The 15,379-nt window shown below is 35.9% G+C and overlaps 1 protein-coding gene across 1 annotated transcript in view; it reads right to left on the reverse strand.

The window, feature by feature from the left end:
• Window positions 1–15,379, reverse strand: part of ARHGAP32 (Rho GTPase activating protein 32) — a 183,221-nt gene that overhangs the window by 90,885 nt on the left and 76,957 nt on the right. Inside the window, exons 6-7 of the mRNA XM_054579450.1 lie at window positions 8,533–8,670; window positions 5,777–5,869 (exon numbers count right to left, since the gene is read on the reverse strand). Of these exons, the coding sequence (XP_054435425.1) occupies window positions 5,777–5,869; window positions 8,533–8,670 (231 nt within the window). The remainder of the gene's footprint in view (window positions 1–5,776; window positions 5,870–8,532; window positions 8,671–15,379) is intronic.

Consider the following 15,379-nt stretch of genomic DNA (forward strand, 5'->3'; position numbering starts at 1 on the left):
ATGTATCTGCTGGCCATTTGTATATCTTCAGAGAAATGTGTATTCCGGCCCATTTTTTAATTGGAGCATTTTTTTTTGGTGTTAACTTGTATAATTCCTGATATATTTTAGATATAATATGTTGTTTAGTTAGCAAATATGTTTTCCCATTTATTAGGTTTTCTTTTCACTTTGTTGATGCTTTCCTTCACTCTGCGAATACTTTTTAGTTTGATGTAGATCCACTTGTTTTTCTATTGTTTCCCTCTCCCAAGAAAACATACCCACAAAAATACTGCTAACAGCAATGGCAAAAAGTTTACTGCCTAAGTTTTTTTTCTAGGACTTTTGTGGTTTCAGGTCTTACATTTAATTCTTTAATTGACTTTGAGTTTATTCTATATGGTGTAAGAAAGCTGCCTAGTTTATTGAACCAATTTTTTTTCATGTTATCTATCGAGTTCTCCCAATACTACTAGTTGAAGAGGCTGTCTTTACTGCATTGTGTTTTCTTGTCTTCTTTGTCATGGATTAGTTAACCATATAGACATGGGTTTATTTCTAGGATCTCTATTTTATTCCCCTGATCTATGTGTCTCTACTTACCACCAGCAAAAATACTTTTTTTGATTATTATAGTCTTGTAGTATTGTTTGTCAGGAAATGTAACACCTCCAGCTTTGTTATTCTTTTTGTTCCACATAAATTTTAAGGCTTATTTGTTCTAGTTCTGTGAAAAATGCCATTGGTATTTTGATAGGGATTGCAATGAATCTATAGGTTGCTTTGGGTAGTGTGGATATTTTAGGAATGTTAATTATTCCTATCCATGAACATGATTTATGCTTCCATTTATTTTTATCTCCCTGAATTTCTTCAATGTCTTATTGTTTTTGGAGTACAAGTTTTTTGTTACCTCCTCGTTTAAATTTATTCATAGGTGTTTTACTCTATTTGATGCTATTGTAAATATAATTGCTTTCTTACTCATTCTGATAGTTCATTATTAGTGTACTAAAATGCAACCAATTTCTGCATATTAATTTTGTATTGTACAACTTTACTGAATTCATTTATTAGCTCTAAATAGTTTCTTGACGGAATCTTTAGAGTTCTCTATATCATGTCATATGCAAATAAGGACAGTTTTACTTCTTCCCTTACAGCTAGGAATGTCTTTTATTTCTTTATTATGTCTAATTACTGTGGCTAGTATATCCAATACTACGATGGCTCCAAGTGGTGAAAGTGGACTCATTGTCTTGTTGCTAATTTTAAAGAAAAGTTTTTAGCTTTTCACTATTGAGTATGATGTTGGCTGTAGGTTTGTCATATATGGCCTCTATTATATTGAGGTATGTTCATTCCATCTTTTCTGAGAGTTTTTTTTCATTGTAAATGGATGTTGGATTTTGTCAAATGCTTTGTATCTACTAATATGACCACATGATTTTTGTCCTTCATTCTGTTTATGTGGTGTATCACATTAATTATTTTGCAGATATTGAACCAACCTTGTATCCCAGGAACAAATCCCACTTGATCATGGCATATGAACTTCTATTACTGAATTCGGTTTGCTAATATTTTGTTGAGGATTTTTGTATATATGTTCACCAGGGATACTGGCCTCTAATTTTCTTTTTTTGTAGTGTCTTTGTCTGATTTTGATACCAGGATACCTCATAAAATTAGTTTAGATGCCTTCCCTGCTCCTCAATATTTTAAAATAGTTTGAGAAGGACAAATGTTAATTCTTCTTTGAATGTTTGGTAAAAGTTTTCTGTCAAGCCATCTGGTCCAAAACTTGTTTGCTGGTAGTTTTTTGATTACTGATTCAATTTCATTAGTAGTTACCAGTTGGTTCAGATTCAGTCTTAGATAACTTACGTTTCTAGGAATTTTTCCATTTCTTCCCACTGTCCAATCTGTTGGCATATAATTGCTTGTAACATTTTCTTATAATTCTTTGTATTTCTGTGGTGTCAGCTGTTGCTTTCCCTTCATTTATGATTTTATTAATCTGGGCTCTCTTTTATTCTTGATGCATTATCTTTTTCCATTCCTTTACTTCCTGTGTGTGTTTTATGATCTGAAGTGGGTCTCTTTTAGGCAGCATATGTACAGGTCATGTTTGTTCTGCATTCAGCCATCCTGTCTTTTTATTGGACCATTTGGTTCATTTACATTAAAAGTAATTATTGACAGGTATTTAGTTTAGCCGTTTTTATTAACTGTCTTCTGAATGTTTTTGTAGTTTTATGTTCCTTCCTTACTCTCCTGCTATCTTCTCTCGTATTAAGATGACATTCTATAGTGTTATGTTTAGGTTCCATTCTCTTTTATTCATGCATATCTTTTATCGATTTGTGATTTGAGGCTGACTTGTGCTTCATATAAACCAAGCAATGCTTGTAGCATTCTTTCAATTTTTATTTATGTATTTATTTTTTTAGAGGGAAGGGAAGGAAGAAAGAGAGGAAGAGAAACGTCAATGTGAAAAACAACAATTAGTTGCCTTTCATATATGCCCCAACTGGGGACCAAACCCACAGCCCAGTCATGCGCCTTGACCAGAAACCTAATTGGTGACCATTCACTTTGGGGGACAATGACCAACCAACTGAGCCACGCCAGTCAGGAAGCTGATGGTAGCTTAAGTTCAAACACATTCTATAATCACTACAATTTTATTCATCCCTTCCACATTTACCTGTTTTTCATTGTTTTGTACTTGCTTCGTGTGTGCATTTGTGTGTATCCCTTAATTTGTGGTTGCAATTACACATGATCTTCCTACTTCTGCTTTTTAACCTTTGTGCTAGTATTACAGTTGGTCGATCCACTGTTTCTACTAAGGGTTTACCTTTGTCAGTGAGAATTTTTTCTTTTCTCTATTTTCTTATTCATATTTTTATCTTTTTTACTTAAAAAGGACACGTTTAACATTTGTTGTAATAATGGTTTAGTGGTGATAAACTTTTAGCTTTTTCTTTTCTGGGAACTCTTTATCTCGTCTTCCATTCTAAATGATAGCCTTGCTGGGTAGATCAATTTTGGTTGTAGGTCTTTGCTTTTCATCACCTTGAATATTTCTTGCCAATCCCTTCTGGCCTGCAGAGTTTCTGTTGAGAAACCAACTGACAATCTTATGGTAGCTCCTTTGCAGGTGATTAACTGCTTTTCTCTTTCTGCTTCTAAGATTCTCTATTTTTAATCTTTGGCATTTTAATTATGATGTGTCTTAGTGTGGGCTTCTTTGGGTTCATCTTGATTCGGTTTCTTTGTGCCTCCTTTGTGGGTTTATTTCCTTTACCAGGATAGAGAAGTTTTCAGTCATTACTTCTTCAAATAGGTTTTAAATCCCTTGTTCAATCTCTTCACCTTCTGATAGACCTATGACACAAATGTTGACATGCTTAATGTTGTACCAGAGGTCCTTTAAACTCTCCTCATTTCTTGAAAAGCTTTCTCTCCTTACTGCTACAATTGGGTGTTTTCTGCTACCTTGTCTTTCAAATCACTGATTAAATCCTGTGCTTCATCTAATCTGCTGTTGATGGCTTCTAATGTATGCTTTATTTTGGTTTTTGTACTTTTCATTTCTGACTACTTCTTTTTTAGGATTTTATCTCATTTTTGTGTTTTTTACCTCTTTGTTGAAGTCCTCACTGAGTCCACGTATTCCTTATAACCAGTGTTCTGAACTCTGTATCTGGCAAACTGCTTGTCTCATTTCATTTAGTTCTTTTTCTGAAGTTCTGTCCTGTTCTTTTATTTGAGGCATTTTTTTTCTGGTCTCATTTTGGCTGACTCCCTCTGTTTGTTTTTAAGTATTAGGGAGATCCACTGTGTCTCACAGTCTCAACAGTGGTTTTATAAAGAAGGCTCCCTGTGGTTTCCAGGGATGCAGCCTCCTTAGTCACATGAGCCGAGTGCTCTATGAACGTCCCATGTGGTTTGTGTGTGCCCTCCTGTAGTATTTAAGTTTCGACTGCTCTTTGTAAGCCAGTGGGTGCGGCTGACCCTCAGGATCACTGCCATAGAGGGCGGACTGTGAATACAGTGCATGAGCTGTAGTACAGGAGCCGACCCCATAGCAAGGGAGCAACTTCTGCAGGGCTTGGGTAGGTGCTGAGTCCATCCCGCATGTATGTCATCTGGGGAGACGGGCAGCGCTGCTCTAGTGTGGTCTGAAGCTGGCGGCCAGGTGTGTTGTTTCTGGGCCTCTTAGCAGGAACGCTGGTATAGATCAAGGTCAGCCGTCATTTGCACAGGGCCTGGAGTCTCTTGGTAGAAGATTCAAAGTGATCTGTGGTAGGTTGCCACTTGTGTTGGGCTTGGAGGTACTTGGGAAAAGCTCCACTGTGTACTGACGTTGGCGGGCACTTGTGCCGAGCTTATGATCCTTTGGTGGGCTTCACAGTGTGAGCTGAGACCAACCACCTCTTGTACTGGGCTTGTGGGCGGCTTAATTGAAGCTGGCTTCCAGTGTAAAACTTGCCGCCACTTATGCTAAGCATGGAGGCACTGGATGTGAGTTAAAATGCACACTGGGACCTGTCATTGCTTGTGCTGGCCTTGGGGCCGCTCAGCAATAACTACCAAGCATGCTGAGGCCAGCAGCTGCTTGCTTAGGGTTTGTAGAAGTTTGAGTTATTTTGGAAAAGTCCACAGCATGAGCTGAGGCAGACCACTTGTGTAAAGGAGCCACCTGAGGTGGGCAGGCAAGTTGGGTTGGTGGAGTCTCAGGGACTCGCTAAGGCACAGTGAACAGTGTTAGCCAGATGAATGGACTCAGACTTGGCACTCTCCTGCACTGGGCTGGCTGGAAGGAAGGGGAGTTCCACAATGTTACAATATTGCCCACTAGCACTTTTGCCCCTGGAGAGAGGTCCCAACCTCTGCCACGACAGCCCTTACCCTGAAGTTAATAAATTTATTTCCTTCCTGTATGTCCCTGGCACTTTCTGAGCTGTTGCCTCTGTGCTGAAGCTTAGTGCCAGGGAGTCTATGAGTGAATGAGTCTAGGCATGGGCCCTTTAAGAGATGCACTTTGGTCTCTATTTTTTCTTTCATGGATAGAATCCCCGCTGGTTTTCACAGGAAAATGTTGTGGGGACTTTTCTTCCCAGCACTGAAATTCTGGGCTAGGGAGCCTGGTGTGAGCTGGGACCACGTGCTCCTAAGAGGAGACCTGCAGAGCTGAGATAGCCCTCCCAATTCTTAATCTCCACACCCTGGATTGGGACCTGCCTGTTCCACATCTCCACCCTTCCTACCAATCTCAACACGGATTCTTTTTTATGTCCTTGGTTATAGGAATTCTTTTCAGCTAATATTCAAATGGTTCTCAATAACAGTTGTTCTATAATTCAGCTGTAGTTCTGATATGGTCATGGGAAGAGGTGAGCACAGAGTTTACCTACTCTGTCATCCTGACCAAACATCCCTCAAGACTTAAATCTGGTCCTTTAAAAGGTTAACTGTCTCTTGTTCATAAATAACTAAAAGATATTTTCAATTACTAAGTCAACTGAAAATATATACATACCTTTCTAAATGTATACATTTACATATTAAACACCAAAATAACAACATTAAAATTACTTTCCTGGATCATCAAAGAAAGATTTGAGATGACAAATATTTAATGTGTCATTTATCTTTCCAAAATACAGAAGTCCTTTTTTTTTGTTGTTCCTAAAATTCAACTGCTGTCAAAATTAAACTAATATTAAATTTCTTAAGCAGACAATTTAAAAATAAACTTTAATAAGAATGAATTAGATAATACCTCCATCCAAGTAAGGGCAGGCCCACAATTGATCTTGTTGCCAGCAATAGCAGAAAGGCGGGACAGGTAAGCGATAAGCATCTGAGTGACTGACTAAAAAGAAAGAGAAGATTCAGTGGTAACTCATAAAGATACTATACTGTGTCAGAGGAACTACTGTAAGTCAGTTGCTTCGAGAGAAAAAGCAAATCAACAGACTTTTTGGCACTTTAATCATTACAGAGAGTTCTTCACAGAGGCTAGACAGTTCCTTGAACTGAAACTACAGGCACTTACCTAGTAAGTCCTTGTCTTGTATGGAACTATAATATTTAACCCATCATCATCACGGGACAGGCTATTTTATAGCTTCTAATTTTACTGCTTTTTCTTTCTATTTTTGTATGGAAACCTTACAGATCACAATAGCAACGACACACCTAGTTTTTCTGCCTGGCTTCTCCCAGCTACCCTGAAACTCTTTCCCTGCAACCTGCTGTGATTCTCCAGCCACAGCAGGATGGCCATGTTCACCCATGATCCTACCTCCCAGACCAGCTGAGTGGTCCAGGAATGTGATGCAACGTGACCTGGCCCAACACAGGTTACTGCAGGAATCAGGAATTTTGATATAAAATTTCAGCTCAGTCTGGCTGCTGTCTTAAAATAGACAAAAACCCAGGACCTGTTGGTAGTGACCATGTTTGGAGACAGTATGATAGAGAAAATTATGCAACAGAGAGAAAGAGATGGGAAATGGAGATAGATTTCTTAGTTCTCTATAATACAAAAAAAAATCTGTGGTTTTAAGATGTTCCCAAGACTCTGCTGTAGTGTCAGTTCTTGTATGATCGATGGTATTGCTACTTTGCCCTACATACTTAATTGCCCTGGAATTAATTATAGAACTGAAAGGGCCTCCCATCAGGACTTGGAAGATATTTTGCACTGTTTTTGAGCATCCACTGTAGCTGCCAAGGAGCCTAATGCTAATACAATTCTTGTTCTATTGAGAAATCTGTTGTTTGCTCTCCAGAAGCCTTTCTGGTTTGCTGTTTTGGCATTTTGAAATTTCACTACATGTTTCTAGATGTGTGTCTTTTCACTCATTATATGAGCACTTAATGGGACCATTTAATTTGAAAACATGACTTTTGTAAACTTTAGAGAATTTTCTTTGATCAATTTTTAGTTAATTCCAATAAGACGAAAGTAGGGACTTCTCGATCTATTCTTCATGTGTCCCAACTACTCTCTCACAACTTCTTATATCTTCGGAGGCTGTATTTTTATAAAGTCTGATCTTTCAGCTCACTAATTCTCTATTTATCTGTGTCCATTTTTTATGTAGTCCAGCTATTCAGGTTTGCTATTATTAAAGTCCGTTTAAATGACCATATGTTCAATTCTAAGATCTCCTGATTATTTTATTTTTGTAAAGTTCGGCTCTCATTCTATGAATGTGATTGCTTCACTCTCTGAGCACAGGAATCATGTTCCTCAAGGCCCTCTGTTTGCTCTTCTGTTGTTTTGTTTACAGTCATGCACCACTTAACTGAGGGGGATGTGTCCTGAGAGATGCATCCTTAGGAGATTTCATCATGTGTGAACATCACAGAGTGCACACCCATACACAAACCCAGGTGGTATAGCCTACTGTACACCTGGGCTATATGGTATAGCCTACTGCTCTTACAAACCTGTACAGCATGTTAACAGTACAAACCAACATGGGATTAAATCATGCACAAGAGAAACTGATGTAATCAAGAGGCATAATAAATGGGAGATGAATGAGGCGGCTGCCAGCAGAACACGGCACATTGTTTTAAGGCAAACATTTTTTTAAGTAAAAAGAATACTTTCAAAAACAACGCTATCAGAGTATATTATAGTAAACACATAAACCGGTAACATAGTCATTTATTATAAAGTGTTATGTATTGTATATAATTATATGTGCTATACTTTTCTGTGACTGGCAGCACAGTAGGTTTGTGTTTGTTGACACTCATATCACCATAAACACTTGAGTAATTAATGCATTGCACTATGGCATTGTGACAGCTACAATGTCATTAGGACGTGGAAAATTTTCAGCTCTGTAATAATCATCTGGGGACCCTGCCATAAATGCAGTCCACTGTTGACCAAAACACTGTCACACAGCACATAACTGCATGCTATTTTTTCCTGTAACGTTTCTAGTTTATCTGTCTTCTGCACTCTTCTTGCACGTGTATTTCAGGCTATATTCTCTTGTCCTCATAAGCCTGATCCCATCTACTTTCAAATATTCCTCACAATTTTTATTCCCTGATGGTGCTTTTCATTTTTTGATGTTATAAAAACAAAAAATCTTGTCCTTTTTAAAACATTTTAAATCATTTATATCTTTACGAGAAATATTTGGCAGGATGGAGGTGGATTCATAGGTATAGCCTGTCATCATAAACTAAGCAAACAGCATCATTTTAATATGCATTTATTTGAGTATTACTGAAGTCAATGTCTTTCATATTTTTGCTTCCATATTTTATATTCTCTTTGGAGAATATCTGCTCATATACATTACTCATTTATATATTATTACAATATGAGGTTTTTTCATTATAAAATTATATATTAAGCCTACTTTACTAACCATCCTATATAACATTACTAATTTTTCAGTCATGAAATAATTAAATAATCCCAGGAATCATCCTGAGTGTCAGTATAGGCTTTTATTTAGTATACAAGCAAAAACTTTTGCTAATTTATATATACTTAATTACCTCTGGACTGTCCTTCAGGGCATCTGAACGGGGAAGTTCTGAGAGCTGGGAGAATCGTCGGTCATAAATACATAGATGAAGATGTTTGTCAAGTACTCGAAAATCTTCATAGCTTCTTTTAACAATCCAACTTTTGCCCTGCAGGTAAGAAAAAAAGGCTCCTGTAATTTTTGTCTATTAGGAAATGCTTATGAACTGGGTCTTACTATAAAGTGGTATTTCATTCAGGGCATTTTATATTTTCTAATGGAAAGCTTCTATTAACTCAATAATAGAGAGTTAAACTCCAAAGCAGTCTCTGGGTTATATTACATTAAAGGGTCCGTAACAGACGGTAAGACCGGACTCCCCACCAACCCTCTTCCCACCACTCCTCAGAGTCCACTGGCCTCTGGGAGCAACAACTGTTAGACGGTTAAGACAGCATGTGACCTTCACCCTGCAAAAAGAACCATAACATACTCTTGAGTGAGAGGAAATTAAACTGCTACTAAGAATTAAAGAAAAATAAAACCAGGTTATTGATTAGTTATCACCAACATTTCCTGTGACTGAGACTAGAAATATACTAAAATTAAAATTAAATCTTCATCTATAATGACTCCATATGCATGTATTACCTGGAACCCATCATCCTTCCCCACTTCTCAGGCTTCCTTCCTTTCCTTGCCCAATCTCACAAACTCATTAAAAATAAATATCTACTCACACAGCATTTTTATTACCTACTGTCCTCTAATTTTATCTTGAATCTATCACTTCCTACAGCCGTAGCTTTAATAAGGACTGACATCATTTCTTACCTGGAATGCTGCTAAAGCTCCTTGCCTATGATCTCCTCCCTCACTCTACTCCCCCTAATACAAAACACAAAGCTTATCAGGCCTTAAGAAATCCTTAAAAAGCAGTGTGGTCAGCCATGATGAACAGGTCCTGACTGCACACTATCTGGTTTTTCAACTTAATCTAATTTTATATGGAGACTTTCATCTCATAAAAATCTGGAGGAACGAGGAGAATAAGCCTCCAGAGTAACCAGTCATCTCAGAATGAAAGACAACATTTTTCATGTAGCCCTTCTCCATTGTCCTCAGCCAAATGGGGCAGAAATAGAATGTATCACTTCACAGGGGAGGTGCTGAATTTTAAAAGAGTTATGTCAAAAACTAACATCACAAACTTGTCTACTCCTACTTCGGACTATAATTCTCCATGACATAGATCTCCTCTTTCAGACAGTAGTTTGAATAAGATAAGAGAAGAGGTGTGGCAAACATGTTTAAAGAACAGTATCCTGTATTTAAAGAATAGTATTCTAGTCCCTATTCTAAGAAATGCTAGCACAATCACTCTGGAATAAGATTCAGTTAATTCTGACGATCAGTCTGAATTGACAACCACTGACCCACAGGATTACGTCCAAATGTATGTATGTGTATATATCAGAGTTTTCATTACCTGGGTCCCATCTAAATTGATAGTCTCATCTCACTCACTACTCATCCATGCCCTTTCTTTGCTTCCAGCTATGCTCAATTACTTCCATTTCTTCATTTTATGAGATGTATGCCCTTTCTTGCCTCCAAGATTTTTAAATGCTATTTCATCTGCCATGGAAAGTCATTTTTTTATTCCTTGCTCAATCAAGTAAGCTCCTTTGTTTGCTTAGTTCAACAGATGCCTTCTACCCAACTCTTTCCTAAAAGACCACAGGGGGGTAAAATGCTTCTCTTTGGGATGGCAAAAAGAAAAAATAAAAATGCACAACAAAGGCAGAAAAAGTAGAGACTAACTTCTTATCAGAGAGTTGCAATAGTTTTTCTTTCACACTTACATATATAGTACAAATTATGCAGCAGTTCAAATATCAGCAAAGTACAAAAAAATAACACATACCTGTCTCTTATCACAGAGATTAACTACATTGTTGACTCTTGTTTCAAAGCTCTTTATATTTTTTAAGAACCAATTATTATAGATGTAAAGCCCCAACCTCTCGTGTTCTCTTTCTAAGGATAAGGATTGGAGTTAATGTGCATAGTTATCATGCACAAATACATGTTTTACATCTTTACTATATATTAATATATCCATAAATAAGGTACCTTATTACTTTGAATTTTATATAATTCATATATTTTTGGAACATGGAGTTTTCACACCACAGTATGTTGAGATTTTTCCATGTTGATATAGATAGCTCTATTATTAGACAAATGCTAAAGTGCAATTTACTGGAGGAATAAAACCCCAGTTTATATTTCCATTCCCCTATGGAAGGCAGGTATTTTCACGCTCGGCCTTTTGGCATGTAGTACTGCAAAGAATATGTTCATGTCTTATGCCTCACATTTGGGAGAGATTCTCCACAGGAACTATCTGCAAGTGGAACTGCTGGATTATAATGTATGACCATCATCAACTTTCTTTTAAATTTGCCAATCTGGCCTCCAAAGTAATAATACCAATTTGGTGTGAATTGCATGTTCCTAACTAGAAACCTGTTCATGTTCTCCATTAAAATGATGGCTTTTACTTACTGATATGTGTGAAAGAATAGGGATTAAAATAAGTATCAAATAAAATAACTTAAACTTGTATTTGGACAAGAAGGTCTAGCTGCCCTCATCCAAGTATCTTAAACTTATCCACTCTATCCTCTGATTTGGGTTAGGCCTGAAAAATTTTAAAAATTGTATATGAATACGTTTAAGAACAGGACAGCACAGTTTAATGTGTCAAAGTGATTACCACACCAAGCCATTTTTCTTATTTATATTACCTGCATAGATTCTGAAGCTACGTAGATTTATCTACTACTGAAATAAATAGCTGAGAACTTGGTTCTAGGATGTCCCAGTAACTCGTGGCTATTAAGAACTACATGCAGTACATTAATATAAAGTGCTTAATAGAGTACCAGAAATAGTTCACTTTAATTCAAGAAACTTTCTAAGCTGAACATATCAGAATTAGGGAATAAGGTTTCCAAACAAAACCCCATGGTATTTAGCAGAACAAATGACTGGTCTCAAAAAGCTCAGCAACTAAAAAGACAAGGATATTCTTATTGTTTACTTTTATGCATATTAGGGTTTAGCCAGGAAAGAGTTAATGTATCTTCAGATGTTGAAAGTGGCTTTCCATATTGGGTGAATTATTTGCTTCAACTCTGGGGAGTGAAATCTTAAATTTAATATAAAGAATTTTATGAATGTTATAAATTATGAACTTTATAAATTTAATGGCAAAAGATGTATAATGCTGACACTATCAAAAGAAAGCAGGAATAGCTACATTAATTTCACAGAGAGCTGAACTCAGATCAACGACAGTTATCAGGGAAGAAGAGTATTACATAGTAATATAGAGGATAATTCTCCAAAGAGATATAACAATCAATCCTTAACGCCTACAACGGAGCATCAAAATATGTGAAGCAAAAACTGATAGAACCGTGAAAGGAAATAGGTGAAGTCTCCACTATTACAGTTGGAGACTTCAACATCCCTCTAACAAAAATGGACTGATCCAGCAGGCAGAAAATCAGTAAGGATATATTTGAACTCAACATCACCACCAATTAACTGCATATAGTGGACATCTATAGATTACTTCATCCAAAAAAACATTCCTCTCAAGCTCACATGGATCATTGCCAAGAGAGACCACATTCTGGGCCATAAAACAAATGTTAATGAATTTAAATTTTTAAATACAATGTCTGCTCTCAAACAATGATGCAATGCTCTCAAATAATGATGCAATTAAAATAGAAATCAGTAACAAGAAGATAGCATGAAAGTCCCAAAATACTGGCAAGATTAAGCAAAACATTTCTAAATTAACACATGGGCTAAAGAAAAAACTCCCAGGAAAAAATTTAAAAAATTGAAATACGGCATATCAAAAAGTGTCAGATGCAGCAAAAGCAGTGCTTAGTAGAATTATTGAGAGCACTGAATACATGTATTAGAAAAAAAGGATCCAAATCAATTATCTAAAATTCCATCTTAGGAAAATAAAGAAAAACAAACTAAAACCAAAATAAACAGAATAAAAGAAATAAAAATTAAAGCAGAAATCAATGACCTTGATAACAGAAAATCAAGTGAGATAATCAACAAAACCAAAGGTGGTTCTTTGAAAAGATCAGTGAAATCATAAAAATCAAGCCAAGATAAGTATGGAAAAAAAAAAAAGGACATAAATTACTAATATCAGAAATGAGAGGGAGCATCATGACCAATCCTATAAACATACAAAGGAATACTATACTATAAACAATTTGGATGCCCACCAATTTCATATCCAAGATAAAATGGACCAATTCCATGAAAGACACAATCTGCCAAAACTCACACAAGAAATGTGCAATCTGAGTAGGTCTATATCTGTTAAATAAATTTAATAAATAATTAATAAACTTCCAAAAGAGAAAGCACCAGGCCAAAATGGGTTCACTGGTGAATTATACCAAACATTTAGAGAGGAAATTATATCAACTCCCTACAATCTCTTTCAAAAGATTTAAAGCAGAAAGAATACTTCTAATTCATTCTATGAGGCTAGAACAAGAAAGAAAAATTACAGACTGATATCTCTTGCAAATATCTATGTAAAAATCCTCAATAAAATTTAATCTACTAGAATCCAACAACATATAAAAATAATTATTCACCACAATCAAGTGGAATCTATCCCAGATATTGAAGGCTGGTTCAACATTCGAAAGTCAATTAATGTAACCCATGACATCATCAGAAGAAAAAAATCACAGGATCCCATCAACAGACAGAGAAAAGTATCTGACAAAATTTTACACTCATTCATGATAAAAACCTCTCAGTAAACTAGGAATACAGGAAAACTTCCTCAAGCTGATGAAGAATACCTATTAAAATTTAGTTAATATCATAGTTAATGTTGAGAAACTTGAAGCTTTCTTATTAAGATTAGGAAAGAGGCCAACATATCCCCTTCTCATCAATGCTTTTCAACACTCTACTGGAATTACTAGCTAATGTAATAAGACAAGAAAAACAAATAAAAGATACAGACTGGGAAGGAAAAAGTAAAACTGCTTTTGTACACAGATGGCATGATCATCTAGGTGAAATACGCAAAAAAATTGACAAAAAAATTTCTGAAATAAGTGATTATTGTAAAACAGGAAAATTCATGGTTAATGTAAAAAAGTCAATTGCTTTCCTATATACCAGCAATGAGTAAGTGAAATTTGAAATTAACATATTTTGACATGTATAATGCACAGTTTTTTGCCCAAGTTTTGGAGGGAAAAATAAGGGTGCGCATTATACATGGGTGGTACTAATTCCGTATCTATATAAGTAAATGTTTTTCATTCTTTTATTTATGCTTATGCATTAAAAGTGTAACTCTAGAAACTAGTAACAATATCCATACACAAAATAATACCCTGGAATACAATAATCAGTTTTATTTCTAAATATAAAAAATGAAAACATCAATTAAAAAATTAAAATGACAGATTTTTTTTCCCTGAAAGTTTGGGTCAAAAACATGCGTGCACATTATACATGGCAAAGTACAGTACTGGTAAAAACCAGTACTGACAAAGTACAGTACTCCACATTACCATAAAATACTTAGGTATAAATCTAACAAAATAGGTACAAGATCTATATGAGGAAAACTGCAAAACTCCAGTGAAAGACATCAAAGGACTAAATAAATTTTATGTATAGTAAAACCCAATATTGTCAAGCTCTTCCCAACTTGACCTATATATTCATAATGCTATCACAATCAAAACCCCAGCAAGTTATTTTTGTGTATCAAAAAACTGATTCTAAATTTTATCTGAAGAACAGAAAGACCAGTATAGCTAATAAACTCTTGATGAAGAAGAACAAAGCTGACAGACTGACACTATCTTACTTCAAGATTTACCATAGAGTATGATATTAACAAAGGAATAGACAAATACATCCATGGAACAAAAGAGCTCAGAAACAGATCCACCTAAAAATAGTCTGCTGATCTTTGTTTGACAAAGGAGCAAAGGCAATAAAATACAGAAAAGAGAGTTTTTTAACAAATGGTGCTGCAACAACTGGACATCCAGAGGCAAAAAGAAATTAATCTAGACATAGCCTTTACAACTTTCAATAAAACCAACTCAAAATGGGTTACAGACCTTAATGTTAAATGGGAAACAATAAAACCCCTAGAAGATGGCATAGAAGAAAATATAGATGACCTTGGGTTAGGTGATGACTCTTTTCAGATTTAATACCAAATGCATGGTCCATAAAAGACAGAATTGATAAGCTGGATTTCACTGAAATTAAAACTTCCCACTGTCAAAGACACTGTCAAGAAAATAAGACAATCCACAGGCTTGGGTAAACTATTCACAAAAGCTGTATCTGCTAAGGGACTGTTATCCAAAATACACAAAGAACTTTTTAAACTTCAAAAATAAGAAAGCAACTGATTCAAAAATGGACAAAAGGCCTTAACAGACTCCTCACCAAAAAGATATACGGATGACAGCTAAGCATAGGAAGAGATTCTCCACACTATATGTCATCAAAGAAATGCAAATTAAAACAACAGCAAGATACCACTACATACCTATTGGAATGGCGAAAATCCAGAACACTGACAACACCGAAAGGATGTGAAGCAACAGAACTTTCCTTCACTGCTGAAATGACACAGCCACTTTGGAAGGCAGTTTGTTAGTTACGGAACTAAGCATACTCTAATCATAGGATCCAACAATTACACTCCTCGGTGTTTACCCAGATGAGATGAAAAGTTACGTCCACACAAAAACCTACATGCAAATGCTTACAGA

Source organism: Pteronotus mesoamericanus, unplaced genomic scaffold (genome assembly GCF_021234165.1).
Source record: "Pteronotus mesoamericanus isolate MK-2021 breed Mesoamerican mustached bat unplaced genomic scaffold, CSHL_Meso_final contig_53, whole genome shotgun sequence".
In the NCBI taxonomy this organism is placed as follows: domain Eukaryota; kingdom Metazoa; phylum Chordata; class Mammalia; order Chiroptera; family Mormoopidae; genus Pteronotus; species Pteronotus mesoamericanus.